Source organism: Sorex araneus, chromosome 3 (genome assembly GCF_027595985.1).
Source record: "Sorex araneus isolate mSorAra2 chromosome 3, mSorAra2.pri, whole genome shotgun sequence".
In the NCBI taxonomy this organism is placed as follows: Eukaryota; Metazoa; Chordata; class Mammalia; order Eulipotyphla; family Soricidae; genus Sorex; species Sorex araneus.
In genome coordinates this window covers 184,920,704-184,945,936 of record NC_073304.1, presented here as the reverse complement: position 1 = coordinate 184,945,936, position 25,233 = coordinate 184,920,704, and the positions used below count along the sequence as shown (strand labels likewise).

General features: G+C 46.1%; 2 protein-coding genes and 4 non-coding genes across 10 annotated transcripts in view; 2 read left to right on the top strand and 4 right to left on the bottom strand.

Moving 5' to 3' along the window:
• The window catches only part of TMEM107 (transmembrane protein 107), a 31,532-nt gene extending 23,468 nt beyond the window's left edge, over nucleotides 1–8,064 (bottom strand). For 2 of the 5 annotated variants that reach the window (XM_055130065.1, XM_004604843.2), the window contains exons 1-5: nucleotides 7,542–8,061; nucleotides 7,320–7,387; nucleotides 7,120–7,220; nucleotides 5,517–5,613; nucleotides 1,412–4,673 (exon numbers count right to left, since the gene is read on the bottom strand). In XM_055130065.1, coding sequence (XP_054986040.1) covers nucleotides 4,604–4,673; nucleotides 5,517–5,613; nucleotides 7,120–7,220; nucleotides 7,320–7,387; nucleotides 7,542–7,628 — 423 coding nt within the window. In that variant the 5' untranslated portion in view covers nucleotides 7,629–8,061 and the 3' untranslated portion in view covers nucleotides 1,412–4,603. Of the gene's footprint in view, nucleotides 1–1,411; nucleotides 4,674–5,516; nucleotides 5,614–7,119; nucleotides 7,221–7,319; nucleotides 7,388–7,541 lie in introns of all 5 variants that reach the window. The other 3 variants (XM_055130066.1, XM_055130064.1, XM_055130067.1) reach the window with 3 other exon arrangements.
• On the bottom strand, nucleotides 1,261–1,396 carry LOC129403918 (U8 small nucleolar RNA). Its single transcript, XR_008629556.1, has one exon. It is a non-coding gene; the product is annotated as a U8 small nucleolar RNA (small nucleolar RNA).
• Nucleotides 8,065–10,245: 2,181 nt separating the features above from the next.
• On the top strand, nucleotides 10,246–10,317 carry TRNAW-CCA (transfer RNA tryptophan (anticodon CCA)). Its single transcript has one exon. It is a non-coding gene; the product is annotated as a tRNA-Trp (tRNA).
• A 336-nt stretch (nucleotides 10,318–10,653) lies between these two features.
• TRNAS-GCU (transfer RNA serine (anticodon GCU)) lies at nucleotides 10,654–10,735 on the top strand. The gene has a single exon. It is a non-coding gene; the product is annotated as a tRNA-Ser (tRNA).
• Nucleotides 10,736–12,371: 1,636 nt separating this feature from the next.
• LOC129404036 (small nucleolar RNA SNORA27) lies at nucleotides 12,372–12,497 on the bottom strand. The gene has a single exon (XR_008629646.1). It is a non-coding gene; the product is annotated as a small nucleolar RNA SNORA27 (small nucleolar RNA).
• A 584-nt stretch (nucleotides 12,498–13,081) lies between these two features.
• BORCS6 (BLOC-1 related complex subunit 6) lies at nucleotides 13,082–15,394 on the bottom strand. Its single transcript, XM_004604841.2, has one exon. It carries the CDS (start codon nucleotides 14,806–14,808, stop codon nucleotides 13,747–13,749), a length of 1,062 nt encoding a protein of 353 aa, XP_004604898.1. The 5' UTR covers nucleotides 14,809–15,394; the 3' UTR covers nucleotides 13,082–13,746.
• Nucleotides 15,395–25,233: the final 9,839 nt, after the last annotated feature.

Here is a 25,233-nt window from a genome sequence, read left to right as displayed (position 1 = left end):
AGATCGGTCATGTGCAAGACAAGCACCCTGCCCACTACACTATTCCTCTAGCCCCAAGACATACTTCTAAATTGAATTTCAATTAAAATAATTTTCTTATTTCTGTGGTATAAATAATCCTTGCAATACTAATTTCAAATTACTAACCAAATGAGTAATTAACAGTGAGTTAACATTAGTTTATTACTTAGTATTTCTTCCATACAGATACAACAAATATAAGAAAGACATATAATAGTAAAATGTACCAAAAATAACCAGAAAGTAATGAATTTTGCTTTTTTTGGGGGGGTCACACCCAGCGATGCTCAGGGGTTACTCCTGGCTTTGCACTCAGGGGTTACTCCTGGCTTTGCACTCAGGAATTACTCCCAGCGGTGCTTGGGGGACCATATGGGATATATGGACCATATGGGATGCCGAGGATCGAACCTGAGTTGGCCGCGTGCAAGGCAAATGCCCTACCCGCTGTGCTATCGCTCCGGCCCCAAGTAATGAATTTTGAGTATTAACTTTGTTTTAAAAGTTTATTTGTGGTACAGCAGATAGTGAGTCTGCCTGCACACTGCAGACCCAGCTTCTATCCCCCAATGTGGCCAAAAACAAAAACAAACAAGTTTATTTGTAAGATTTGGAAATACAGCAAGTAGGTGCTTGCCTAACATGCAGCTGACCTTGCTCGATTCCTGGCACTCCACCCCATCTGGTTCCCCGAGACCCACCAGGAGTCTCCAAATCAATTGGCGAAAAAGACGATTAAGAAGAGACTGCTAAAATCTCAAGTCGGCTACGAATAGAGACGTTACTGGCAACCACCCTAAATCGACGAACAACGGTGATAGTGATACAGCGAAAAAGGGTCGCTGGAAAAAAGAGAACTGGAAAAAGGTCAAACGTGAAGCATTACAAAAAATAATGACGTTAAGATGCCCACCTGACCCACGATTAAAGACAGCAAAAAGCCAAACCCCGAACGGAACACAGCCCCGAAAAACAGCATTAAAACAAACTTGTATGACGAATACTCACAAACAAGAGAGAAAAGCTGCAACTTCCAAAGCAACGTTATACCTACTCATCTCAGTGAAACACCACGGACTACTACCGACTGACAGTACTACTACAATTAAGGACCTAGCTAGCACTATATAACATCAACAGATTACCCTTAAACGGCGTTTAACGGAGAGCCCTTAAACTGTTAAAGCTACGCAAAACCACACTAACTTTTAAAGCTGTAAAAGTGTATCGTCAGGAAGAATCAGATAGGAGCGATTAGGGTGTTGCAGGCCCTAATCACGCAGAGACGTATAATCACGTATCATGCGAACTCCAATCATCATTTTCTATCTGCCCTCTGAAAAGAGGAACAGGTAAGGATTATCCTACCTGACGATAAGACTTAACTCACCGGCATTCCGAACTCAGTAGAAAGGATGCAGCTTTCAGTTACGGCGAGAATAAAACGGGTTACCTCGGCAAACTAAATTCAGTTACTTGTCCCCGTTATTATTTCTGCCTCTATTTGAGAATGTTAAAAATAGATTTCTTCCTCTTGGCTGCGAAAAAAATCGAAAGCTAACTTCTCCCACAATGCTTCACTCACTAGGGACCAGCGGGCCTCAGCGTCCTACATTTTACATAATTCCGCCCCCTTCCGACTGCCAGGATTCTACCGTAATAACTGAATAAAAGCGATACATAATAGCTCAAGATCTGCAAAGTCGGCTTTCCGTTGTTCCAGCAGTTTGGCCACACTTTCTCCCTCATATTTATGTATCTTTAAGAATTTTTTTTTAATCCCCCCCCAAAAAAATAGAATTTTTTTTTAAATTAAAACACCATGATTACCTGGGGACACTGGTGTTGGGAAATTGTACACTGGTGGAGGGATGGGCGTTAGAACAGTGTATGACTGAAACCTAATCATGAACAGCTTTGTAAGGATCCCAGAGTGATTCAATAAAAAATAATTTAAAACAATTTTTAAAACATGATTTATAAATTTATTCATAATACAATGTTTCAGGCATACAATGTTCTAAAACAAAATCCACCTGATGTGAACTTCATTTAACCAGCGTCCCAGTTTCCCTCCCTATCCCCAGCTTGCGACCTTAGTAGTCACAAAACAAATTTAGTTGATATTACTTGCTCCAACAAAACTTAAGAAAACTGGCAAATGCAGAGAAATTGCATTTGAAAATCAGAAAATAGGTCAATTTGTGGTGACTGATTGCACCTATTAACCTATTGTAAATAAAAAAATTAAAATCATTTAATGCAATATAATATAAATGCTGGAACTGGAGAGAGTATAGTAGGTAAGGTGCTTGCCTTGCACATGGTGGCCCGGGTTTGATCTCTGGCAACCCAATATGGTCTGGGAGCACCACAGGTGTGATCTCTGAGTGCAGAGCTAGGAGTAATACCCCCCAACCCAGCATTGCCAGGTGTTTTTTTATTGGCCCCAAAACAAAAACAAACATAGCCTACTCTCATTTAGATACATAAGTTTTCAACTCTGGTATCTAAAATATGTTATGTTCTTTTATTTTGTATTTGTGTCTGATTATGGTAATAATCCTGTCTTGTCATTAATATCACTATCACAGTCATCCCCTTGTTCATAAATTTGCTCAAGCTGGTGCCAGTAACATAAGTTTTCAACTTTGGTATCTAAAATATGTTATGTTCTTTTATTTTGTATTTGTGTCTGATTATGGTAATAATCCTGTCTTCTTTGTCATTAATATCACTATCACAATCATCCCCTTGTTCATAAATTTGCTCAAGCTGGTGCCAGTAACGTCTCCATTTGTCCATGTCACGTGCTAGTGTAGCTTGATGGCATATTGGGGGCTCTTTCAGGATCAGGGAAATGAAAACCATTGTTGTAGGGAGCCGCTTTACAAGCCTGGCTCTTCTCTCCTAGTCAGACAGCCTGGCTCTCTGATTCTAACAGAGGCTTGTAGCAAGGTTGCCACTATGGTCGCCATTTGTTTCTCAATAGCCTATGCCTGTAACAAAAGGACACGTCAATATGCATTTGTATGTGGATCCAGACACCATTTCCCCCCAGCAGAAAAGGTATAAATAGTAGCTGCTAGTAGAATAAACTCTCTTTTTCTCCTTGCTGCTTTCTGGCTCTGTGTCTTGGTCTGTTCATTCCGCTGTGTCCCCTTCTCAGTCCCACAAAGGGTCCTCCCTGCTGGTCAGGACGGGACCCCACACATTGTTGTTACTGTTTTTGGCATATCGAGTACACCACAGGTAGCATTACAATGTCATTAATAAAACTTTTAATTCACTGATTTCTTTTTGAGTCACACCAGGCGATGCTCAGGGGTTACTCCTGGTTCTGCACTCAGGAATCACTCCTGATGGTGCTCAGAGGACAATATGGGATGTTGGGAATCGAACCTGGGTCAGCCAGGTGCAAGGCAAATGCCCTACCCGCATCCCATATGGTCCCCTGAGTACTGCCAGGGGTAATTCCTGAGAGCAGAGCCAGGAGTGACCCCTGTGCATCGCCAGATGTGACCCCCCTCCAAAAGAAAAAAAAAAGCAAAAATATATATATAATAGAGGGCAACCATAAGCACCATGAGTGAATGCCATATTCAATACTATGTGCTGAGCAGTTTTGTTTTGCCTGGGACCAAACTCAGGCTTCACGAAATCAAGAGTCCTACTCGATATACTATCTCTCCAACCCCCAAAATACTTTGTTTTGATGCCATACCCAGCAGTGCTCAAGGATTATTCCGGCTCTATAACTCAGGGACCACTCCTGGTGGACCATATGGGGTCCCTGGTAACTCCTAGTGGTCCACCAGTGAGACACAGTTCAAACCTGGGTCTTCCATGAGCAAAGTTACCCACTGTACTATCTCCAGTCCCTTTATTGAGTTCTTTAATCACCTACATGCACTTCATTTTTGCTCGTAGTTTTCTCATTTCAGCACTCATTCTTCTGCACTTTTGGCTTTGCAGACTACCTGTGCAATTATTTCTTTGATCTCATTAAACATATTCATAATAGTGTCACTAAAGTTATTGTTTGAAGACTTATTGACTTGGTTGGTGCTGCTTACGCCGGCTGTGTTGTTCTCATTCATGAGCTCTGTGGGCTTCTATGCATCTTCCCCACCGGGTTTGCTGTGCTATCGCACTGGAATGCTGTGGAGGTATGCAGAGTTCAGGAGTTGTGCATCTGGGCCCTTTGCTGTGGAGAAGTTCGAGTGGGGACACCGCTGGACCTTGGTGTCTTTTGTCTGTTACTTGTATGTCTTGATTTTACTATAGAATTATATTTTAGCTTCAAGTCCATCCACAAGTGAGCTCTGAGCACAGAGCTAAGAGTGAGCCCTGAACACAGCCGGGTGTGGCTCCCAAGTGTGTGTGTTTGGGGGGGAGGGGGTGGGCAGGAATACACATTTTATTTAAACAAAAAAATAAGTATACATGCTGATAATCCCAGATCAAAAGAGTTTATCCTAATACTGAAGTTCATTAACAAATAAAATTTTAGGAAGATTTAAGCCTTTGCTTTCCTTCTTCCAGGGATGAGCCTTCACGTCTAAGTTCCGTTATGAGGTGATCAGAAAGGTTTCTTTTTCAGCACAAAGACACTGATAAATAATGCCATTTCAGTGACAGCTGGGAGGGCACTGCAGATAGTAGGAGATGTTTTTAGACTCCCTTTCCAAAATAAATTCCCAAATCCCCAAACTAGAAACACCCCCTCCAAAATACAGATCGGGGACTAGGAAACATCAGAAGACTGCAGGTGTTTAGTGAACTGGTCTCCTAAACAGAATCAGGAGTGGGGGAAACAGGGCTGAAGAGATTGTATAGTGGGCAGCTGCCTTGCATGCGGCTGACTGGGTATGATTCCCAATTTTTTTTTTTTTTACTTTTTGGGTCACACCCGGCAATGCACAGGGGTTACTCCTGGCTCTGCATTCAGGAATTACTCCTGGCAGTGCTCAGGGGACCATATGGGATGCTGGGAACTGAACCTGGGTCGGCTACGTGCAAGGCAAATGCCCTACCGCTGTGCTACTGCTCCAGCCCCTGGTCCCCAATTTTTTTTTTTTTTTTGGTTTTTGGGTCACACCCGGCGATGCACTGGGGTCACTCCTGGCTCTTCACTCAAGAATCACCCCTGGCGGTGCTCAGGCAACCATATGGGATGCTGGGATTAGAACCCAGTCGGCCGCATGCAAGGCAAACGCCCTACTCGCTCGCTGTGCTATTGCTCCAGCCCTGGTCCCCAATTTTTGATCCCTCCTGGTGGTACTCAGGGTTTACTCCTGGCTCTGCACTCAGATCACTCCTGGTGGGACTCAAGGGATCATGTAAGGTTCCACCAGGAGTGATCCGAGTGGAGAGCCAGGTGTAAACCCTGAGTACCACCAGGAGGGATCAAGAAAAACTAAATAAATAAAGTGAGGGAAATCTTAGGATTTAAGCCTTCTTCCTCCATCTCCCAATATAGGGTGCTACCATACCTGCAAAAGGCAAAAATATACCAGTATGTGGTACATTCCCAACGCTCAGATATGAAAAAGGAAAGGGCCACAGATGCACTACAGTGAGCTCCTATGGCTTAGGAGAGCATGAGTCAAGGAAAACCTTTGGATGGATAATATGGTGACAGGCCGGAAAAAGGCCAGTGGTGGGACTGGCAACTGCATACTGCATACAGATTCACCTCTTGCTCCCTCATACTATAAAGGCCAGAGTCATTTTTGTCATTTGAGTTTTAGATTAGCCATAGTAGTCAGAGCTGAACCTGCAGTACCATCCCTCCCCTCACTAGACTCCCACTTCCAGAGTTTTGTTCAGCTTAATTGAGGGGTTTGCATAGTGTAAAAAATGATTAGCAGGGGCTGGAGCAATAGCACAGCGAGAGGCATTTGCCTTGCACGCAGCCTACCCGGGTTCGATTCCAGCATCCCATATGGTCCCCCAAGCATTGCCAGGAGTAATTCCTGAGTGCATGAGCTAGGAGTAACCTCTGTGCATTGCTGGGTGTGACCCAAAAAACCAAAAATAAAATAAAATAAAATAAAGATCAGCATCCTTGAACCAGGATATGAAGAAGACTGTTTCGGGAAGGAATGCAGTAAGAGGACAGAGAGGGAAGGAGTGGAAGAAGCATGACGGCACCTCCAAACAACCACCAGGGCTACAACCATCCCTTATCTGGAATCACCCTCCAGTCCTTTCGGTCCACAATTCAAGTGACAAGAGCCTTTCCTAATTTGTTTACTTCACTTCCAGTTTCTGAGTTTCTAGAGTGCCTTATATACATTCCTAGAACCCAGCGTTTATCACAATGAATTAACAGAGGTCTGCCCCTTTCTAAAGGTTTAAAACTTAGCTACTCAAATGAGGACAACTGTGGAGGGTCTTGAGCTCTTTGGTGGGAGGAGCTGATGCAGTAACTTTGTACATCAATGCCACAAATGTTAACATCTTGTAGCCATGTTATCTATAATAAAATGTATTTAAAACTTTGTTACTGTGGCCTGAGCAACAGCATAGTGGATAGGGCCTAACATGCCCAGTTTGATTCCTGGCACTACATATGTCCTCTGAGAATCTCCAGGAGTGACCCCTGAGTCCAGACCCAGGAGTAAACTCTGTACACCATCAGGTTTGCCTCCCTATGCCCCCTCCCTCAAAAAAAAAACCCAAAACAATGCAACTATGTATTACTTCCATTGTAAGATTTCAAATGCCTGGTACACAGCAGAAATTTAACAAATAACCACCCATTGTATTAAATTTTCTGCACTGGAATGGAGCAATAGTACAGCGGGTAGGGGGTTTACCCTTGCCTGCCTGGCATATGGCCAACCTGGGTTCTATATCTGTCAACCCCTATGGTCACCCCCTAAGCCCACCAGGAGTGATCCCTGACAGCAGAGCCAGAAGTAAAGCCCTGAGCACCTACAGGTGTGGCTCAAAAAAAATGAAATAAATTTTCTGCACTGACTAATTTATATTTCAACTTGTGAGATGCTGTCTGCCTCTGGGACAGACAATATTGTGCCAGGAAGCACACAATAATATTCGTGCAGGAAGGGGCATAGGCAGAAAGGATACAAATGATGCTCTGGGTGCTGTTGAACATGGAAACTCCTGATAAGAAACCAGCCAGTTCCACTGCAAAGAGGCCCAGGGTGACAGAAAGAGCAATCACCAACCTGCAGAGAGGAAGAGAGCTAGCTCAGACTTCCTGGACTTCTAAAACCTTCTCCACTCCCGCTCCCAGGGAATTCAGAATCCCCCGCCCCATTGCTCACTGAATGTCCTGTTTCTCATACTCCTCGGCGGTGTAGGCGAGAGGCAAGCAGGCCTCGACGTTGCTGTCCTGCGGGGCAGGGTACAGAGGAAGAAAGTGAAACGGGACAGGTCTCGGGGCCGTGGGGAGTGGGAGGACAACCGGGCTGGGGAAGGTTGAGACTGGGGTGGGACCACCGCGAGATGGGAATAGGCCGGGCGGGGAGGGCGGACTTGGGTCTTACCCGGGACCAAAATAAGGTGATGACGATCACCAGATGTGCCAAGAGCGTCAAGAAGCGTGAGGGCACGAGTTCTGAGATCTGGCCCATTGCCCCCAGAACCCCGGAGCAGAGGGCGTGGGTTCTAGGCCCGAAAGCTCAAAGAGGCCCGCTCCAGAAGTCCCCCGAGCCAGCAGGGAAAGCTGAACCAACACCTCCTGCGGCCCGCGCCGTCGCCGCCCGGTTACCGTGGCAACTGCGTAAAGAGGGGCAGCAACCGGATCTCACAACTTCTCGCGAGAGCTGTCGACGACGCTCCGTGGAGTTCCTAACGGTTGCATGTTTGTGTGGTTCGCTGGTGATGGTCGGGTCTCAATGGCACCGCAGCCAGGAAAACGCGGCGTGGCCCCGCGCACCGCCAAGCCCGCCGCGCCCGGGCGTCAGCCGGAAACGGCCGCGCCGTGCCCCGGGCACCGCGTGCTCCCCGGGTGCGCAAAGCAGCGAGTCAAAACGGGGGTCCAAAACGGCTGTCACTTAGGTTGATCTGTGCCTTCGGCTCCAACCCTTAGCATTGCTCTTAAAGGAGAATACGGGAAGCGAAAGTGGAGGGGTGGATGACACTTCCATTAGCCAGCTGCCTGTCTCCAGGAGCGCCTGGGGCAACTCCAGACACGACCCAGATCTCAATACTGATTTCCGCTGCCAACTTCCCTAACCAGACCCCCCAACCTCCAGAGTTTTTTTTCAGCTTAATTCAGGGGGTTGCAGAGTGTAAGAAATCATCAACCAGCATCCTTGAACCAGGATATGGATGATCCTGTTTCGGGAAGAAATTCAGGAAAGGGGCAGAGAGGGAGAAGTGGAAGAAGCATGATGGCATCCCCAAAACAAAACAAAAATATATGTATACGGCGGGGGGGGGCTTAGGGTGGGGGACTAGGGGCGTGGGGGGGGTTGGGGTGTGAGGGGGCCGGGTGGAGCTATACTGGGATTCTTGGTGGTGGAATATGAGCACTGGTGAAGGGATGGGTATTCGAGCATTGTATAACTGAGATTTAAACCTGAAAACTTTGTAACTTTCCACATGTTGACTCAATAAAAAATTAAAAAATATATATATGTATATACACATGTCTGTAGACACAGAATGATAAAGCTTCATTGGAGACACATGGGAATTCTTTTATTTCTCTTACTTTTCTGAAGTCAAATTATTTTATGTTTTTGGGTTGCGTTGGCAAGGGTTTATTCCTGACTTTGTGCTCAGGGATCACTCCTTGTGCTGGGAACCACACATGGTCAGCTGCATGCAGGCAAGTACTTTGTCCCTGTATTATCTTTCTGTCCCACCAAATTACTTTTTGTTTGTTTCATTTTTGTTTGGGGGTCACAGCCTGTAGTGCTCAGGGGTTACTCATGGCTCTCCATTCAGGAATCCCTGATGGTGGTGGGGGAACATATGTACATAAATAAAATGCTTTAAATAGGGCTGGAGAGATAATCCAAAGACTGATCACTGGAGTTAAATCCCAGCACCTCATATGGTCCCCAAGTACTGAGCTTTTAATAAATCCTGAGCACCGCTGGGCATGACCAAAAAGCATTTGGGTCAAAAATATTAAACAATAATCCTTTTTAAAGTTTTCCTTCTGAATCTTATACAGCACTATCATTGAGACATTAAATTACAAAAAGAAGGAATTTGATTCCCAGCATCTCATGTGGTTCCCCTTAGCACTGATTGCAGACCTGGAAAGACTGGAAATGGGAGTGGGAATGACAATGACTGGAGAAGACAGATTTTTTTTTTTAAATGCTGATATTTATGGTGTTGTAGATAGGAACACCAATTGCCTCTCAAGAAGGATTGGGAAGACACAAAACAACTTTCTGGTGTGTGAAGAAGATATTATGTTATTATAGATTTACATATTATATATTGTATAAAATAGATTATATATATATAATTTTTTGTGAAGCACTGTTGAAATGTATTTAGAAAGATGTGAGGGAAGAGAAGGAGAGAAATATGAGTTTGGGAGAGCACAGAGGCTTCTCCAGAGTGGAAAAATAAGCAGGTAAAGAAACAGACAAACAAGCTAGGTGTTCAAGGGAGAACACGGGCTTGAAGAGCTGGCCGAGATCCTATATTTTGAAAAGGTTGTAATAAAACAAACTTCTTAAGATTCCTGCATTTCATTGTATATAAATTACTCTTCAAAACCTTTCATTCTGACAATAATATTGGCTCTCCCCTGGACCTTTTAGGTCAGAATGCCCAAAACTGGTTTTTGTGGACGGCCGTTTGGAAAGTTCCGCAGCAAACGGACCGCGTTCTTCCTTCCGCAGTGCTGTTGGGGGGAGACTAATATCTCAGTCTTCAGGGGTCCTGAGGAAAGTCTTCAACAGGTTGGCCCGCTATCAGTCCTTCCAACCGTTCCTTGCAAATTTGGCCTCGCTGGACTCTGAGCCCCGGGTTCACTCAGGTGGCCCGGACCCTCTGCCGGGTGATCAGAGAGAAAACTGAGCCAGGAACCCGCGAAACCGCTGCCGCCCGGGGTGAGGCCCGCCCTGTTTTTAACTCTGGGACTAGCAAGGCGAAACCACCACGTCCATAGGGTTTTCGAATTTCTGGAAGATCGTTTAATCATCATACTTAAATCTCCTTTACCTAGTCGCCTAGCTGCCAATTGGTCATAAAGAGATCTGCTCAGGCTGGTGGCCGGCTGACCTCGTGGCGCAACGGTAGCGCGTCTGACTCCAGATCAGAAGGTTGCGTGTTCAAATCACGTCGGGGTCAATTTTTTTTTTAAACCTATTTCCCTAATTTTCAACTATGTTCCAAGTCTTGAGTCCAGGTTGAAAAACACAGTTCTGGTGTGAAATCTCGAGTCGCCCCGTCTGGGTAGCCTTTAAGATCCTGAAGATCTGGGTGTACTGCTGAGTCGGGCCAAGGAAAGGACCCTTGAGTGAGCACTCCGAATTGTTCAGAGGGTAGAAAGCAGGATGCTCGCTCGGGCAAAACCCGTCCATTGTCCTTAAGGTGCTGGACAGAAACTTTCACAAACACCGTGGAACGTAAATAGGGTCATACTTTGTCTGAGGAGAGCTCATCTTGAGCGCCAAATTTTGTGTAGACGAGGTGGCCGAGTGGTTAAGGCGATGGACTGCTAATCCATTGTGCTCTGCACGCGTGGGTTCGAGTCCCATCCTCGTCGGCATGTTAGGTATCCTGTGTCATACTGCTTTTGTACTCAAACATCGCTCAGATATTGATTCAATTTTCTGGTATATGTGCAAAATGTATTGTGCTGTTTACCCTTAAGTTGTAGAAACCAAGTGTTATATATACCTATTCCCCTACTGGTCCTTTTGTGAAACCACTTATTTAGTGAACAGTAGTACTGGGTTCAAATCCCAGCTGTCCCTTTTCCCCTGGCTATTTTTGCATATGTATCTTGACATCCTGCCCCGGGATACCCATGAGTCTGTAGCCTCACTTTCTGAACTGGCAGGGTACTGACATTTTCATATTGGTGGTGTATATGGACACTGCATACATGTACCGTTTCGTTGGTGCTCCACCTGCCAGCAAGCCCCAGACTCACATTATCTCTTTTCAGTATTGGGACTTGAGTCTTACTTTCACAAGTACTCAAATTCAGTTTTCATTTTTTGTTTAAGTGCTTAATGCTCCCAAATGTTTACAATAGCCAGAATCTGGAAACAACCAGAGTGCCTAAGAACAAACCACTGGTTAAAGAAACTTTGGTATAACTACACAATGGAATACTATGTAGCTGTTAGGAAAGATGAAGCCATGAAATTTGTTCATAAGTGGATGGTCATGGAGAACATCATGCTAAGTGAAATGAGTCAGAAAGAGAGGGACAGGGGCTGGAGCAATAACACAGCGGGTAGGGCGTTTGCCTTGCACGCGGTCAAGCCGGGTTTGATTCCTCCAGCATCCCATATGGTCCTCCGAGCACCGCCAGGAGTAGTTCCTGAGTGTAGAGCCAGGAGTAATCCCTGTGCACTGTGCATTGCCGGGTGTGACCCAAAAGCAAAAAAAAAAAAAGAGGGATAGACATAGAATGACTGCACTAATTTGTGGAATATAAAATAAATGAATATGAGACTAACACCCAAGGACAGGAGAGACAAGGGCCAGGAAGATTGCTCCATGGTTGGAAGCCTGCCTCATGAGCTGGGGGAGAAGGGAGCTGGGATAGAGACTGGATCACTAAGTCAATGATGGTTGGAGGGATCGCTCGGCATGGGAGATGTGTGGTGATGAAAGTAGATAAAGGAACAAACATGATGGTCTCTCATTATCTGTATTGTAAACCATAATGGCCATAAGCAGAGAGAAAGGAGGAAATTGCCACAGAGGCAGGGGGAGCCGCTCTGGTTGATCGGATGTGGGGAGTTGGGATACTGGGGACATTAGTGGTGGCGGGATGGGTATTCGATCATTGTATGACTGAAGCTCAAACATGAAAGTTTTGTAACTGTAGCTCATGGTGATTCAATAAAATAAAGATAGCATCAATTTATTCTATAAAAAACAAAAAAAATCCATGCTGCCCATTTTTTTTTATTCCTGATAGGACTGGACAAAATATAAAATTTATTTTGTTTCATTTATCATCTGTACTAGAGGAGGTTGGTTGGCTCAGTTATTTTGAGGGTGGCATCAAAACACTATAATTGCAGGTTTGATTCCTGTAGGGAACTCTTGCTGCTTTTGTACTGATAACTTGATTTTACATTATGTGAGTACCTGTTATTGAGGAAGGCTCACACAGAAACATTTCCAATTCCAGAGCTTTCTGCATTTTTTTTTTATAAAAACATTATTTCCTCAGACAGGATATAAGACAATCATCCAGTTTGCTTGAGTTTTAAAAGGACGCTTCCTTTGTCCCACTTGTATGACCAATTAAGACATAGTCCAATTGGCAAAATGAGAAGGGGGCACAGAATTTTCTGCACTTGAAGGATAAAAATATAATTCATTCTAAAGTGGTCTTTTTTATGGGAAGGATGAAAGAGTACCTTACTCAGAACTTTGATTTCTGCCGTTGTCCTCTTGTTCTTCCCTCCCTTTTTTCCTTTTGTTTAGCCTGTTTTTAAGTATCTTTACTAAAACATGGGACTACTAGAACTATGTGAACTGTAAAATGGTAGGCGGCTATTTAAAGGATAAAAATGAGTGCTTCAACCATTCCATATGCACTGATCGGTGGGGAGTAGCACAAGAAATGGAACATCTTTTTTCCAGTCAGAGCCAAAATGTCCAATTCCGCTACCCCCTAACAGGTAACTTCAGAACTGAGAAGAGGATCCCTTCCCCTCCTCTAAAGTATCTTGCTTTCATATTTGCTTCTACTAGATCTCTGGACTCATATGTGTGTCTTGAATATCCACTCAGATGTGCTAAGCACTAAAACCATGTCCATCCCCATATAGCCTGGGACTCCCACCACAATCCAGCACCAGTCCCAAGGGAGATCCTCATGCCAATTCCATTGGTTCATCAAACCCCACAGAGACACAGCCTTCGGAGTAGCAGCACTTTAATTCCACAAAAACTTAGAAAGCCAATACTGATTAGAACACTCCACAGTAGGTGGGCTTCAAAACCAGCAAAAATTCTACCTGAACCCTGAGAACAGTGAGATCCCTTCACCAGGGAATGCATTTCTCCTATCCACCCCTACTGGGATGGAGAAACTAGCATGGCAAGGGACCAGAGGGTAGAAGCAGGAAGTTATCCATCTGCAGTGTGCAACTTTATCTGCATGGTGTATGGCCAGGGTCCTCTCAAGTCCCCACAGCCCTTGGCACCTGAGATATGGCCATAGCAATCGGGTGTCACATTAAGGGTTGGGACCTCCTCTGTTCTCTCATCCACTTTACGGAAATCGTATCCCAGGCCAAGACCTAAAACCCTGGGTTCCCAGGATGGTGCTCTGGCTAGTAATGAGCTGGGGAGCATAAGGTAGCTACAGAGGGTCAACTGAACAGAAGCAGGGCATCATCCCCTCTCATTAGGAGAGTCCTTAGAACATCTTCACATAAACTTGCACAAGCCCCAGGAAGGGGCACGAGCCTATTTAACGCATTTGCAAGAGTCTTATAGGTCTTTCCGCAACAGGCAGTTCCTGGCAGAGTTCCTCTGTGTGTGTGTATGTGTGTGTGTAGCAGGTGTCTCCGGCCCTTTGAGTCACTTGCACAGGGCTTCCAACACCTCCAGGGTGCGCCTGATATCCCGAATTTGACGCGCCAGCCCCTGAACCGGCTGCAGGGCCCTCTCCAGTTCCTCGCACCGCGCCAGCAGCGTGTACATGCCCTTGATGCTCATGTCCACGGCTTCGCCTAGGGAGTCCACCGCGTCACGGTAGGTCTGGATGCAGCCCACGCTCAGCGCTGTCAGCTCCTGCACCGCGCCACCCAGCCCGCGGAGCAGACGGTCCACCCGGCCGCCCAGCTCCCGACTCAGCCGCTCCAGGTCCCGCAGCACGTCCGGGTCTATGGGGGGGATGGCCGGGGTGAGGCCAGGAGCTGAACACGGCCGTGCGGGGACAGGGAGAGGAGGCTGAGAGGCACCGCTCAGACGGATCTTGAGTTGCAGGTTGTTAGCCACAAAGTGCGTGAGGTCGCCCTGGCGGCTCACAGTACCTTCGAGCTCCAAGGGGCTAGAGATGGTGGCACGACGCCCGCCGCCGGGGCCGGACTCGACCCCCGCCGCGGACCCGGCGACGCCACACGCCCCGCTCAGCCCGTCCAGGCTGCGGCTGTCCTGGAGGCGGCTGGAGAAGGCTCGGCCGGCCCTGCCAGCCGCCGCTGCCGCCTCGTCCTCTTCGTCCTGCTCGGAGCCCAGCCCCCCGCCTCCCGGGCTCCCGCCACGGCCGACCCTCTCGGACGCAGGTCTGTCCTCGGGAGGCTCGGTCCCTTCCGGATGGGGCGAGCCGTCCGGGTCCCGCTCAGAAGCCAGCGCCACCCGGCGGCTCCCCATCCCAGACGACTCTCCTCGGGGGTCGGGTTGGTCCTCCCGAGCCTCCAGTTCCGCCCGGCGGACGCCGCCGCCGCTCGAAGTCTTCGGGGACACTCGGGGGTGGCGGCCCGAGCCACCCACGTTCACGCCTTCTTCCTCCCGGCTTACCCAGGGACCCGAGGGCGGCTCAGAGGGCGACCGCCCTGGCTCGTCACCGAACACCGCGGCTTGCTGTCTGCCCGGACCCTGAAGTTCTGCCTCGGGCTCAGGCCGCCCCCGGGACGACTCCATACTGCAATTCCGGGCAGGACCCAAGGAATCGGTTTGCCCCGGCTCGGGACCGGGCGCCTTTAAGGGGCGTTGGCAGAGGCGCTCCGATAGGAAGAGGCTGACAATGGGACGGACAGGAAAGATACTCTGATTGGTCGCGATGACCAGCGAGTTCCGGAAGTAGAGCAGTTACTGAGCTGCCGGATCCACGTGAGCGCCGTGGGAGTGAAGGAGGTGACAGCTGTGCTCACCTCCCTGTCTGGCCTTCCCTCCTCCCTCCCTCCTTCTTCCTTTCCTTCCTTCCTTCCCTTCCTCCCTTCCTTCCTTTTGTTGGGAAGTGAAAGAAGGTAAGGAGAGAGGTAAGGTGAAGTACGTGCTCTGAAGAGAACACGGCTTCTCCAAAGTAGAGCGAGCCGGTGACCATCCCAGCGTTAAAGGTGGAAAGTATGAAAGCACACATCTCAAGAGAGGAGATGCGCTCTGGCATGTGCTCTGGTACCATGTACCCGGCAGCAACACTTGAGCTTGGCAGTAACACACGGGCCGGGGAGCGCTTGCGTGCCTCCCTCCCGTTTCAAGAAGCTGAGAGCGCGCTGGCGGGAGTACCACGGGGGTGGGGAGGGAGGGGGCGGGGGCAGACCTGACAGACCCGAATCACCCGCGCATTCGAGCATTGCCCCTGACTTCAAGGGAGATGACTCACTTTAAAACAAAGAAAAAAAAGGGGAGGGAAAAAAAAAACAAAGAAAAAAAATTTGAGGAAACGGATCTTTAAAGCGATGATCATAAAATACACGGTGACCCGTGCGGTGGAATTCAGACTTTACACACAGGACTGTCAGTGTGTCCCACAATTGTTCCTTAGTAATCACACTAACTGGCACCAGATGGAATTCTCAGAACATTTCTAGAATGATCCTTCTTGGACGGTTGGGATCAAGAAAGATGGTACCAAAATTGTCAGCCGTGATTGAACAGCTGTTGCCGTCATCTTGGGCTAATACGACTAGCAGGAGATGCCCAGAACTGCTGAATGTGGACAGTGGAGCTGACTTAGGGGCTTCCACTCTGTTTCCATTCGTTTGCTCCCTTTCGTTCCTTCCTGTATGGGATTTTGCCATGGAGGTAACAATAAATTAATAACCTTACATGAAGTTTCTCATTTCCAGTAGTTTCCTGATCTGTGGTCTCCTCCACTCTGAACCTGTTGGAGCCACACTGTCTTGACTGAAGACATGCTTCTGCTACAGGGATGCCACGTGCTTTTTTCCTCTTTTCTTTTTTAAATTTTATTTATTTAGGGATGGAGCGATAATACAATGGATAGGGCTTTTGTCTTGCACATGGTCAACCCAGGTTCAATCTCGGCATCACATATGATCTTCTGAGCACCAGGAGTAATTTCTTTCTTTTTTTTTGTTTGTTTTTTGGGTCTCACCCAGCAATGCACAGGGGTCACTCCTGGCTCATGCACTCAGGAATCACCCCTGGCGGTGCTCAGGGGACCATATGGGATGCTGGGATTTGAACCCGGATCGGCAAATGCCCTACCCACTGTACTATCGCTCCAGCCCCACCACCAAGAGTAATTTCTGAGTACAGAGCCAGGAGCAATCCCTGAGCATTGCTGGGTATGGCCCAAAAAGCCAAAAAAAATTTTTTTGTTTAAGTAATAAAATTTTATTTTTGTCAGACCTGGAGATGCGGCCATGCTCAGGGGTTACTCCTTGCTCTGTCAGCTCAGGGACTATATGGGATGCCAGGGATCCTATTTGGGTAGGCTACATGCAAGCTGACATAATCACTCTCGCCCTATTTTATTTTATTATTATTTATTTATTTATTATTATTATTATTGCTTTTTGGGCCACACCTGGCAATGCACAGGGGTTACTCCTGGCTTTGCACTCAGGAATCACTTCTGGCGGTCCTCAGGGGACCATATGGGATGCTGGGAATTGAACCCAGGTCAGCCACGTGCAGGGCAAACACCCTACCCGCTGTGCTATTGCTCCAGCCCCATATCTTTTATATTTTTATAATGTTTGGTCCACACCCAGCAATGCTCAGGACTTATTCCTGGCTCTGCATTCGGCATAACTTCTGGTGGGATTCTGGGGACCATATGGGATGCTAGGCTTTGAACTTGGTTGACCATGTGCAAGGCAAGTGCCCTACCCATTGTACTATCCCTCCAGGACCCTCCACCCCATTTTCTTTTTTAAGGCTGCATCTACCAAACACAAATATTGAGTGTGAAGAGATAGGGCCACATCCAACTGTGCTCAGGGTTTACTCCTGGTTCCGTGCTCAGGAGACCACATGTGATACTGGGGATTTAACCAAGGGGGCTGCATGCAAGATAAGTGCCTTATCTGCTATACTATCTCTCAGGCCCCAAAAATTATTTTCAACTTAAAAGTTTATTGCTCCTTCCCTTTTCTCTGCCAAGTCCTTACTCACATGTTGCCTTTTCAGTGAGGTTTTTCTTTCCTTACAACCTGTTTAAAATTACAACCATATTCCTCAACAATTCCCAGTCTAACCTGACTGGATCTTCATCAGCTGACCTACGAAATATTACTTGCTTATGAAAAGTTGCATGAGGTTAAGCCTTTTTGTTTGGTTCTTTATACTCAATGTCTAGCTTATAATAGGTCATCTTAAATGTTAAGCAAGGAACTTTAACCATTAATTTCCATTTTGGGGTATGATTGCATTCAAAATGTGTTTCTGAGGGGGCTGGAGCGATAGCACAGCGGGTAGGGCGTTTGCCTTGCACGCGGCTGACCCGGGTTCAAATCCCAGCATCCCATATGGTCCCCTGAGCACCGTCAGGAGTAATTCCTGAGTGTAGAACCAGGAGTAACCCCTGTGCATCGCCGGGTGTGACCCAAAAAGAAAAAAAAAATAAAAATAAAAAAATAATGTGTTTCTGGCAATAGCTCAGTGGACTAAGTATATAGACAAGGTTGGATTCTGGAAAACTTTGAAGGCCAGGAGTAACTCTTGATTTTTTTTTTTTTTTGGTTTTTGGGTCACACCCGGCGATGCACAGGGGTTACTCCTGGCTCTTCACTCAGGAATTACCCCTGGCGGTGCTCAGGGGACCATATGGGATGCTGGGATTTGAACCCAGGTCAGCCGCGTGCAAGGCAAACGCCCTACCCGCTGTGCTATCGCTCCAGCCCAGGAGTAACTCTTGAACACAATGAAGTGTGGCCCAAAAATCAAAATTCAACAACTGAAATGTATTTGTCATTTACACTCAGACTTCTGTCTAACAAATCTATTATGAGACCAGTGGCCTACTCTAGTTCTCTTTCATTCTCTTTCGCACTAACATATCCCCCCTCTGCCTTTTACTCCTCCACAGATGCTCTTTATTCAGCAAGTGAGAATTAAGTTGAACCAACAAACAACCAGAAGGAATAGTACAGCTTAGAAAGCCTGGATCCAGGGGGCTGGAGCGATAGCACAGTGGGTAGGGCGTTTGCCTTGCACGTGGCCAACCCAGGTTCAATTCCCAGCATCCCATATAGTCCCCCAGCACTGCCAGGAGTGATTCCTGAGTGCAGAGTCAGGAGTAACCCCTGTGCACTGCTGTGTGTGACCCAAAAAGGAAAAAAAAAAAAAGCCTGGATCCAGTGGTGTATTAAGTCCATAATAACTTTTTTTTTGGGACTGCCCACTGTATTATCTCTTCAACTTCTATTTTTATTTATTTTGCTCAGTTCCCATCATTGTTCTTTTGTAGGGAACATGGGGGTGCTCCTGGTGGATTTCAGGGTCATATATAGTACTGGGGATCAAATCCAGGTCAGCTGCATGCAAGGCAAGTGCCCCACTTCCTGTATTATCTCTCTGCCCTCTCCTTCATTGCTCTTAGAATGATAGGGGCTCACACCTGGCTGCAGGTACTCAGCAACAGATGCCTTGCTCTGTTTTAATGCTCTCCAATAGTTGCATTTCTTTCCTTTTCTTTTATTTTTTAGTAGGGGGGCACAGCCAAAAGTACTCAGGAATCACTCCTGGCAGTGTTCAGGGGATTATATGGGGTGCTGGAGATTGAACCTAGTCACCTGCATGCAAGGCAAGCACCCTACCTGCTTTACTATATCTCCAGATCTGGGGCTGCACTTCTTTAATTGTGGTGCTTGTATATGTGCTCACCAGTCTGCACACTGGTTGCAGTGCTGTAGTGATCCTATAGGTGCTCCCTGGTGGTTGCAATTCCTAGCTGTGTTACTTACTCATCTTTCAGTGGTGATCACCTGGAGTTGTGCCCTTTAATTGGTGTATTCACACACACCTGGCTGTGAAACAGCAGGCAATCACTATGCTGGGGATGACAGATAAGAGATTCTACAAACAGCATAACCTCTAGTATTGTGCTAGGCATGTGTGGCAGTATAGCACCAACACTGAATTCTTGACCTCATACCCAGTATTTTTTTTTCTTTTTGCTTTTCGGGTCACACCCAGAGATGCACTGGGGTTACTCCTGGCTTGGCACTCAGGAATTACTCCTGTCGGTGCTGGTAGACCATATGGGATGCTGGGAATTGAACCCGGGTTGGCTGCGTGCAAGGCAAACGCCCTACCCGCTGTGCTATCACTCCAGCCCATCATACCCAATATTCTAAGGCAAGATATTTTCCCCTTTGGGGAGGGGGGGAGGGATGTTGGGTTTACTGGTGGTGGAGAATGGGCACTGGTGAAGGGATGGGTTATCGAACTTTGTATGGGGGAAGCATGAGCACAAAGATGTATGGATCTGTAACTGTACCCTCACGATGACTCTCTAATTAAAAATAAACTAAAAAAAAAAACATGGCAAAACCTATTTTATAACATGTTCACCTATTGTAAAAATGACACAATAATGAAGACAATAATTCTTACCTAATCTAAGAGTGGTAATACCGTTCCAATCTCTCCATTTCTTATAGCTGGTATTTTCTCTTATTTACCTATTTTGCAGCTATTTTATATCCTCTTCCCACTAGCATTTTATTGTCACCTAATGCTGCTGGAATAGACATCATAGGATTTTTCTGTGCTCTAGAACATTATGTTCTCAAATGTATATGTATATGGGGCATCTCTCATACACTTGCTGTTGGAATTTCTTTAAACTGCGGACTGTGATTATTTTTAAATACAATAAAGTATTTTAATTAAAAAAAAAGATATTTTCCCCTTGATTCCCCAGCATGAATTTTGGAGTCACAAAATTATTCGACCCATCTTGCAGCCTACCAGGGTTTAAGACCCTTCACTGCAATTAAACAATCCATCTTCCATTATATACTCGGGGCCAGAGAAAGTAAAGGGGTTAATTCACTTGTCTTGCATCCAGTTAATTCTAGATTCATCTCTGGCATAACTTTTATGGTCTTCAAGAACTTCCAGGAGTAAGCCCTCAGCATTACTTTGGGGGGAGGGGGGAGGTAAGAGTAGGCGAGAGGGAAAATTTTAAAAAACTAGACTGGAATACCCAAAACCCCTTTTCCGAGTTTCTGTGCAAGATTCAGGCTTCACCAGGGCCTACCAGAACACATGCAGTGAAATTGCTCCTGACTGGGCAGATTCTAAACCTGGGTCTACTGAATATTATGTGAATTACTCAGCTACGTGGCCCCATATTAAAAGAAAATTTTGATGCCTCTTGCTCTCCTAAATTTCCCCTTAGACTGCCAGTAAGTAGGACTTTTCTTTAGGAAGGGCTCAAGGCGCCTGTTTGAGGGTCACTGTCAGCAATTGGTCACTTCTCACATGCTTCTGCATCATATGATGTGACTCACTTTCACACATAGGCACATCCTACTTATGAGATGTTGGAATACTCTCTTCAATATATTATAAAAGCATTGGGGGAGAGGAGGCTGGAGATGTGGCAGAGTACAGGCCTGGCATATGTGAGACCCTGAATTTGATCCTCAGGTCCACAGAATTCTACACAAGACTTTTTTCTTTTGGGCTTTTTGGGTCACACCCGGTGATGCACAGGGGTTACTCCTGGCTTTGCATTCAGGAATTACCCTTGGCGGTGCTCAGGGGACCGTATGGGATGCTGGGAATCGAACCCGGGTCGGCCGTATGCAAGGCAAACGCCCTACCCGCTGTGCTATTGCTCCAGCCCCTACACAAGACTTTTTAATCAAAGCAGCGGTTACTACATGAGTTAGAGAAAGAGAAGTTTCACTACAGTCGAGAATATGGTTCTCCTTGCATGTGCCCAACTGACCCTGGTTTGATTCTTGACATCCCACTTGATCCCCTGAGCAACCACTAGTAGTGATTCCTGAATGCATAGCCAGGAGTAACCCCCGAGCATTACTGGGTGTGGTCCCTCCCCCAAAAGAACTTGTTTCTCGTCTTCCCTGCTATGCATATTTTTTGTTTCAAATTATGTAATTTCTGTGCTACACCTATGGGTGCTCAGGGATGTACTGCTTGGGGAAGAGATCACATATGACACTTTAGCTGCTGTGCCATTGCTCCAGTCCCTCCAGCCCTTTATATAAACTTTGTTTGTTTTGGGGCCACACCTGGTGTTCTCAGGAGTTACTTCTGGCTGTGCACTCAGGAATCACTCTTGGAGGTGCTCAGAGAATCCCATAGGACATCAGGGATCAAAGCCAGGTCAGCACCTTACAAGGCAAGAGCTCTACATGCTGGGCTCTCTGGCCCTATATGAACATTTAAAGAAACTAGTTATTGGGGTCTTGAAAGATAGTACAGGGGTCAAATGATTTTGTTTTATCCCTGGCACTGCCAGAAGTAACCCCTGAGCACAGAGACAAGAGTAAGTCCTGAGCTCTGCTTGATATGACCACTCCCTTTTCCCAAAACAGATTAGCAGTTGGAGAAAAACAATAATCATTTCATTCCTTAGAACAAAAGAAAAAACTTGTTTTTTTTTTGGGCCACACTGGTGGTGCAGTCTTAGTTCTGCATTCCTGGAGGTGCTCAGGGGACCCCATGGGGCCAGAATTTGAACCCAGGATGGCTGCATGTAAGCAAGTGCACATTACCTACTATGCTCTTTCCCTCCCACAAAAATTCCATATTTAAAACATTTCATTTTGTGTTTGGGCTACACCAGCAGTACTCGGGGGCTACTTTAGGCTCTGTCCAGAAGTGCTCTGGCAGTGCTGGAGACTATCCCTGGTGGCCAGGGATTGAATCAGGATATCTTTTTTTTTTGGGTCACACCTGGAGATGCACAGGGGTTACTCCTGGCTCTGCACTCAGGAATCACCCCTGGCCGTGCTCAGGGGACCGTATGGGATGCTGGGATTCGAACCCGGGTCGGCCGCGTGCAAGGCAAACGCCCTACCCGCTGTGCTATCGCTCCAGCCCCTGAATCAGGATATCTTATCTGCTGTGCTATTGCTCTGGGCCCTCATCATAATTTTATTTATTTTTATTTATTTATTTATTTGGCCACACCCAGTGATGCTGAGGATCAAACCTGAGTTGGCCACATGTAAGGCCTTACCTTATTCTCACTCCAGCCCAGTTATTTTACATAAAAACTCAGAAGTTACTGAAAAAAATTACTGAAAAGAAAGAGGTGCAATTTTATTTTCCTTTTGGGTCACACCTAACGATGCACGGGTTACTCCTGGCTCTGCATTCAGGAATTACCCTTGGCGGTGCTCAGAGACCATATGGGATGCTGGGAATCAAACCCAGGTCTACCGCGAACACCCTACCTGCTGTGCTATTGCTCCAGCCACTGGGTGCAATTTTGAGGGAAGAGAGGTTGGCAACTGGTAGTGCTCAGGGGACCATGTACCAGGAATTGTATTTGAACCTCCCACATTGCTCCAGCCATTAAGCTCTCTCCACCCCCAAATGCTTTAAAAAATAATAACCTTGGCATGATGATGTTATAAAGTCAGACTGATATAGCTGGAGAGGTAGTACAGCAGGTAGGGTGCTTGCTTTGCATGTGGTCAATCCCTGGTATCCCATTTGATCCCCCCGACACCACCAGGAGTGATCCCTGAGCAGCACCAGGTATGGTGCCAAACCAAATTAAAAAATAAAGTCACTGAAAGTTAAATACCAAAAACAAAAAAAAAGAAGAGAATGAGAGAGAGACTTGACAACATGAAACTGGAAAATTCCAATATAAACAAACTACCCTTTGTTAAAGACAAATTACAGAAAGGGAAAGAAAATATCCCCAAAGTCAATGAGAAATTGTTAATGACCTTTGATCTTACATTAACAAAACACATATAAAGAAAAAAAAATGGTCAGGGCTGGGACAATAGTACAGCGGGTAGGACATTTGTCTTAGACATTGCTGGCCTGAGTCTGATGCCCAGCACCTCTGAGCACTGAGCACTGCCAGGGGTTCCCTGAAGGCAGAGCCCAGAGTAAGTTCAGAGAACTGCCAGCTGCGGCCCAAAAACAAAAACAAAAACAAAACAAAACAAAAAAAGGGCTGGTTAAGTCAGTCAGTAACTTAACAAAATCATCAGGGACCCATGTTCTTTGCATGGTTATGCTCTCTTACACTCAGTCTGCAGATTCGTGTTGATCCCAGCTTCTTCCTGGAACAAAGTGGCTGCTGTACATCCATTTATCTCCAGAAATGTAGTTCTTTTTCTCTGTGATGCGCGCGCGCGTATGTGTGTGTGTGTGTGTGTGTGTGTGTGTGTGTGTTTTAAGAAAAAACTTTGCTGGCACTGTTATTACTCCCTTGACAGGGTAAAGCACTGATTTAACAAATAGTATACATTGTTTTCCTCAAACTTGTTTTCCCATAGTATTAGAGGTCAGTTGATCAGCAAGTCAACTCATGTGTAGCCAGTGCTGGGGATATAAAAATCGCCCTTACATATGGAAGATTAGGGGTCAGATCAGAGCCATAGTACAGCGGTAGGGCGTTTGCCTTGCATACAGCTCAACCTGGCTTCAATTCTCGGCATGCCATATGGTCCCCTGAGCACCACCAGAAACAATTCCTGAGCCAGGAGTAACTTTACACCCTTGAGCATGGCCAGGTGGATACAAAAATTAATTAATTAATTAATTAATTAATTAAATTAAAAGGAATATTAGGAGTCTAGGAGTCAGCAAGTTTGGGACGTTTGCTTATGAGGTTTGGTAGAGAGAGTAGAGAAATGGGGCAGAACATGTTGCTGGACTGGGTGCAGGGGAAAAAGCGCATGTGTTGGAAACTTTAAACTCTTCTCAACAGTGGGCTTGGTGTTTGCCTTGCTTTGCACCTGGCCGACCCTTGTTTGTCCCTGGCATCCCAGATAGTCCCCTGAGCACCTCCAGGAGTAATTCCTGAGTGCAGAGTCAGGAGTAACACCTGAGCATTGTTGGGTGTGACCCAAAAAGCTCCTTTGGATATTTTTGGATCAGGGAAGAAATCTGAGAGCTGAATATACTCCATACCATGTCTGTGTAGCCCAGTGATTGCCGCTTTGATGGAAGTTGATAGTTTTACTGTATATAAGGTATTGAGCAAATCTCCTAAGAATGTTGATGTCAACATTAAAAAATTAAAAAAAAAAAAAAGGCCAGAACAAGAACTGAGTGTTAAAAGTATGTAAAGGGATATTCCTGGTAACCTTCCAATTTTCAGTATCTGTATTACAAACCACAATACCCACAAGGGAGAGAGAGAGAGAGAGAGAGAGAGAGAGAGAGAGAGAGAGAAACCTAATCATCCTAATCATTAGGGTATATCTCAGTGATTCAATTAAAAAGAATTTTTTTAACTTAAAAGAGCCAGAGACACGAATTAGTAGTAGAGTGCAAGAGTGCATGCCTTGCGTGTATGAGGCCCTGAGTTTAATCCCTGCTATGAAAAAAAAAAAAAGTTGTGTATATAAACATTGGACATTGAGCTTCTAAAAATGAAAATTTATACTCTCTATTAACATGAAGGATTTTCAAGACTTTGAGAGATAGTACAGTAGGTAGGATGTTTGTCTTGCACATGGCCAACCTGGGTTGATCCCTGGAATCCCATATGGTCCCCTATGCAGTGAGGAATAATTTCTGAGTGCAAAGCCAGGAGTAACTCCTGAGCATCACTGGGTGTGGCCCAAAAGTCAAAAGACAAAGCAAAACTAAAAAAGCCAAGGGATTTTTAAATTTTGCTGTTTTACTCCCAGCCCTTCTGGTATATCAAAAGCCCTCAATGCCTAGTATCAAATGAATAAATCTTTTTTTTTCTGGGGAATAAGGGTATGTCTCAGGAGCTATTTTTTTTTTCTTTTTGGGTCACACCCAGCAATGCACAGGGGTTACTCTTGGCTCATGCACTCAGGAATCACTCCTGACGGTGCTCAGGGAACCATATAGGATGCTGGGAATTGAACCTGGGTCAGCCGAGTGCAAGGCAAACACCCTACCCGCTGTGCTATGGCTCCAGCCCCGCAGGAGCTATTCTTGACTCAGTTCCTGGTA